Below are 6,000 nucleotides of genomic sequence, written 5' to 3'. Positions count from 1 at the left end.
GAGAGAGAGAGAGAGAGAGAGAGAGAGAGAGAGTTTCTTTGTGTATTGTGTTTCCCGCGGTGATATTGCTGTAATATTGCTAAACGCGGCGTTAAACTATACTCTTTCACTCACTATATACAGTGTATGTACTACTGGTGCACAGTCTAACTACAGTCCCCAAATCGTGTTCTTATGAAAGGGAACTAATAAATTCAAAGACGAGTTTTGCACAGTATTCATGGTCATAATAAAGGACAGTTCCATTAATGTCAACAGATAGGCAAACAAGTGATCAATCGTTGGGGAAGTGAAAGGGAAGCTTGAAATAACGCATTTATGGAACAATGTGACTAAATGATCCATTGTGATGGATAGCTTCATGGGGACATATAAGTGCCGCCCAATATAAGCTTCGGAGAACAGAGTGACACACATTTACCATTCCACTGGCCCACTGAAGAAGACAGGTAAGACAGGTGCACGTAGTGCCACAGATGTTTCTGAATCGACTTAGACCATTCCAAAGCATATTCTTGAAGAACTTCCAATTCAATTGCTATCAATGTACTTTCGTAATCCGGATACGTGTTTACTTAAATGATGAAAAAGCATCAAACTTAAGAATTGTTGAAAGTATCGAAAAAAATACAGCACTTGCTAAAAAAATGCTTTTAACATTTTGGACATGTTGGCATACCTTTCAGGAAGGCAGCTAAATAATTTTAGGTATAAACAACTTACAGTTGTCTCTGATGTGAATGGTCTTTTCACGACTTTTTGGGGTGTTACTCCCTACGGAACGTGTTCCGGGAGTTATTTCGGGCCATTTTCTTGCGTTGATAGTTTTTACTTATAATGAGATGTCAAACTGGGAACTTGAGTTTCATGGTTGGGGCTTGTCTATTTAAATACGTACATGTTCTACAACATTCCTGGGCATTGGGCGGCACCGTGGTTAAAGCATTCGCTCGTTACTCTGGGGTACCTGTTTGCTGCCCAGTTATGAAGGTCGTGCTAAGTGTCCTCCGCGACTGTACACAAATTGTAAAGCGTAAAACATAGTACTATAGTCACTTATTTCAAAAAACACGTATATGTCACTATTTGACTGTCCGTCAGTTTGCGAACGCTGCTCTCTTGTCTTGTTTGCTGTTCTGGCTAATCAACACTGGGTATAGAAAACACGAATATGACAAATATTTATGACAAATATTTATGACAAATATTATGTTACTGGAAGTGAGGCACTTAATTTCAAGGTTTATTGTAGAGGTGTTCCTAACTTTCTTTAGCTGCCTTTCTGAAACGCATGACAACATGTCCAAAATGTGAAAAAAAACATATTTTTAGCAAGTCCTATATTTTTCCAACACTTTCAAGAATTGTTAAGTTTGATCCCTTTTCCTTTATTTAACTAAACGAAGATTATCAAAGTACAGAACTAACAGAGTATACTTCCACGACAGAAATGCATGCCAACATGCCCTACCAGCTAAATGTTATTTAAACATGTTCTATATGTCTTCAACACTTTCAACAATTGTTAAGTTTGATCATATTTTCATTGTTTAACTACACATGTGTCCGGCAACGAGGATAAAGAAGTACTGATTAGACAGAACAAACAAAACATTACAGAAAACAAACAAAGAAAATAAGGCCAAATTAAGAATTCTATTGTCGCAAACACAGATATGTAGATTTTGAACAGCGTCCTTTCGTTTCAGATATCCACAAAATGAAGGTTGCTGTTATCATTGTGATTGCTGTAGCTCTGTGTGGAGCTTCACTGGCGACCCCCCTGTATGGTGGGAGACCCTTTGGAAGGCGTTTTGGCTTTGGCAGCGGCATCATCGGTGGCTTCCCTGCACCCTACCCCAGGGTCTTCTACGGCGACTATCCCGACTACTACGGAGGTTATGGTGATTACATCTACGACGTCTACGATCATCCACGCGCAGCTGGAACCGGACGTCTGCGACGACCTGTCGTAAAGGGAACTTACTAGAAGAAATATAGAACTGGTGTGTTAAGTTCATTTTCCTTTTGTGGCTGAGTAGCGCTTTCTCGTTTGAGAGGTTCGATTCCAAACATGTTTGCAATGTTTTAGATTACCCCGCCAGTATATTATTCTTTTTTATTTAGGGTTAGATAAAAAAACGGAACATCGAAAATTCTCCCATGTTGCGTTGTGTAAACGTGTTTTAGCTATATATATATACTGAACAACATTAGAAACGCACCACCCATAGAATACGACATATCCCCTTCAGACTGAAATGTACCCATGATATCTGAGCATCGTCGGTGCATTTTTGTGTGGTACGTTTCTGATGTTGTTTAGTATATATTCCTTCAGAGCACTGACTCAGCATCCACCTGTTGAAGGGGCAAGAATTGGCTCTGAAACGTCGTGTAAAGAATAAAAAGAAGTTGTTATCATTAAAACGTGTCATATATTTTCATGTTCGTCCAACTTCTAAAGGCCTTTCAAGAACTTCATTGGAAATGTTAAATAGGAAAAATTGTGAATGATTATCAATATGAAAATTATATCGTACATACACTTTTGTGATGAATTAAGTTTTAGTCTACTCGCACAATGCACGAAGTCAGGTCGTTGTTCATGGGTTGCTTCTAAATTATGCTCAAGACGCAGTTTTGTTAGTAATCCATTCATAAATATGTCACCACTAACCAGTGAGGTGAAATAGTATTTTTGTCCAAAGTTACTTCTCAGATATCTATCGATAATCGATCTATATTTTGTAAACGATTATCGATATCCCTGATCTAAAGCCAGCTTTATTTATTAACCTACAGAAGATAAAAATGTACTTAATTACTTGTTTATTCGGAAACTTTTCTCTTTAACTTTCGAGGTGGTCGTGTAGTTTAAACGTTCGTTCATTGCACCTAAGATCATGGTTCGATTCCCTACATGGCAGAAAAGGTCTGAAACCCAACGCTTTATCACCGCCATAGTATCGCTATTGCTAAAAGCGATGTAAAACGTGTCGAACTCACCTAGTGTATTCAGAAGTGTGTGTAGGACGGTGTTGTTTGTTTACTCAATTTGGGAATTTAAAGTACTTTTTTGTCTATTCACAGGTCTCAAACAAACAAGGACCTTTGTCGGAACTGGACATTGCCTATTTTTATTGTAAATGTTTTCAGTAATAAATATTTTTTGACGTATTATTAGAACGTATTATCATTGTGTACCAAGTTACATCTGGTAAACAATATATTGATACGACCCGGATACAAAAGAACAGGATGTGTGGCTGTCTGTTTTCACAGAATCCTATTTTTGTAAGATATATTTTAAAATGGAGACTAACAATTGGCAAGTGAGCATACGACGTGGATTGTACAACTTTCATGGCTTGTCGTGTCACATATGACGTTGTCACAGATTGTGCAGCCTTCACGGCTGTCGGTGCCACAAACGACATCGTCACCGATTATACAACCGTAGTGGTTGTCAGTGTCACATACAACGTTGTCACAGATTGTATAACCTTCGCGGCTGTCAGTGCCACAAACGACATCGTCACAGATTGTACAACCGTAGTGGTTGTCAGTGTCACATACAACGTTGTCACAGATTATACAACCTTCACGGTTGTCAGTGTCACAAACGACATCGTCATAGAATGTACAACCTTCATGGTTGTCAGTGTTACGCACAGCGTGGTTATAGATTGTACAACCTTCATGGTTGTCAGTATCACAAACGACGTTGTGACAGATTGTACAACCATAGTGGTTGTCTGTGTCACATACAACGTTCTCACGGATTCCACAACCTTCACGGCTGCCAGTGTCACAAACGACGTCGTCACAAATGAAACAAAGTTCACGGTTGTCAGTAACACATATGACGTTGTCGCAGATTATACAACCTTCACGGTTGTCAGTTTCACATATGACGTTGTCGCAGATTATACAACCTTCACGGTTGTCAGTTTCACATATGACGTTGTCACAGATTATACATCCTTCACGGTTGTCAGTGTCACATATGACGTTGTCACAGATTATACATCCTTTACGGTTGTCAGTGTCACATACGACGTTGTCACAGATTATACATCCTTCACGGTTGTCAGTTTCACATATGACGTTGTCATAGATTGTGCAGCCTTCACGGCTGTCGGTGCCACAAACGACATCGTCACCGATTATACAACCGTAGTGGTTGTCAGTGTCACATACAACGTTGTCACAGATTGTATAACCTTCGCGGCTGTCAGTGCCACAAACGACATCGTCACAGATTGTACAACCGTAGTGGTTGTCAGTGTCACATACAACGTTGTCACAGATTATACAACCTTCACGGTTGTCAGTGTCACAAACGACATCGTCATAGAATGTACAACCTTCATGGTTGTCAGTGTTACGTACAGCGTGGTTATAGATTGTACAACCTTCATGGTTGTCAGTATCACAAACGACGTTGTGACAGATTGTACAACCATAGTGGTTGTCTGTGTCACATACAACGTTCTCACGGATTCCACAACCTTCACGGCTGCCAGTGTCACAAACGACGTCGTCACAAATGAAACAAAGTGCACGGTTGTCAGTGACACATATGACGTTGTCACAGATTATACAACCTTCACGGTTGTCAGTTTCACATATGACGTTGTCACAGATTATACAACCTTCACGGTTGTCAGTTTCACATATGACGTTGTCACAGATTATACAACCTTCACGGTTGTCAGTGTCACATATGACGTTGTCACAGATTATACATCCTTCACGGTTGTCAGTGTCACATACGACGTTGTCACAGATTATACAACCTTCACGGTTGTCAGTGTCACATACGACGTTGTCACAGATTATACATCCTTCACGGTTGTCAGTTTCACATATGACGTTGTCACAGATTCTGCAACCTTCACGGCTGTCGGTGCCACAAACGACATCGTCACAGATTATACAACCGTAGTGGTTGTCAGTGTCACATACAACGTTGTCACAGATTGTATAACCTTCGCGGCTGTCAGTGCCACAAACGACATCGTCACAGATTGTACAACCGTAGTGGTTGTCAGTGTCACATACAACGTTGTCACAGATTATACAACCTTCACGGTTGTCAGTGTCTACAAACGACATCGTCATAGAATGTACAACCTTCATGGTTGTCAGTGTTACGCACAGCGTGGTTATAGATTGTACAACCTTCATGGTTGTCAGTATCACAAAACGACGTTGTGACAGATTGTACAACCATAGTGGTTGTCTGTGTCACATACAACGTTCTCACGGATTCCACAACCTTCACGGCTGCCAGTGTCACAAACGACGTCGTCACAAATGAAACAAAGTGCACGGTTGTCAGTGACACATATGACGTTGTCACAGATTATACAACCTTCACGGTTGTCAGTTTCACATATGACGTTGTCACAGATTATACAACCTTCACGGTTGTCAGTTTCACATATGACGTTGTCACAGATTATACAACCTTCACGGTTGTCAGTGTCACATATGACGTTGTCACAGATTATACATCCTTCACGGTTGTCAGTGTCACATACGACGTTGTCACAGATTATACATCCTTCACGGTTGTCAGTTTCACATATGACGTCGTCACAGATTATACAACCTTCACGGTTGTCAGTGTCACATATGACGTCGTCACAGATTATACAACATTCACGGTTGTCAGTGTCAATACGACGTCGTCACAGATTGTATAACCTTCACGGTTGTCAGTGTCACATACGACGTCGTCACAGATTGTATAACCTTCACGGTTGTCAGTGTCACATACGACGTTGTCACAGATTATACAACCTTCACGGTTGTCAGTGTCACATACGATCTCGTCACAGATGGTACAACCGTAGTGGTTGTCGGTTTTACAAACGAGTGAGTGAGTAGGCGAATGGGTGAGTGGGCAGACTGTCAGACGTACGCGGAAGCAAGTTATACACGGAATATGTGTGAACGCGGGAGCGAGATGAAGTGAGCGAATCAGTGAGT

General features: G+C 40.8%; 1 protein-coding gene across 1 annotated transcript; it reads left to right on the top strand.

Annotated features, from left to right (window-relative positions):
• Positions 1–3,366: 3,366 nt before the first annotated feature.
• On the top strand, positions 3,367–5,223 carry LOC124266893. Its single transcript, XM_046701732.1, has one exon. It carries the CDS (start codon positions 3,367–3,369, stop codon positions 5,221–5,223), a length of 1,857 nt encoding a protein of 618 aa, XP_046557688.1.
• The last annotated feature ends 777 nt before the right edge of the window (positions 5,224–6,000 follow it).

Source organism: Haliotis rubra, unplaced genomic scaffold, assembly GCF_003918875.1.
Source record: "Haliotis rubra isolate DU_JTF1 unplaced genomic scaffold, ASM391887v1 Scf1286, whole genome shotgun sequence".
Classification (NCBI taxonomy): domain Eukaryota; kingdom Metazoa; phylum Mollusca; class Gastropoda; order Lepetellida; family Haliotidae; genus Haliotis; species Haliotis rubra.
Note: the sequence above shows the minus strand (reverse complement) of the source record. Positions and strands in the feature narration are given on the sequence as shown.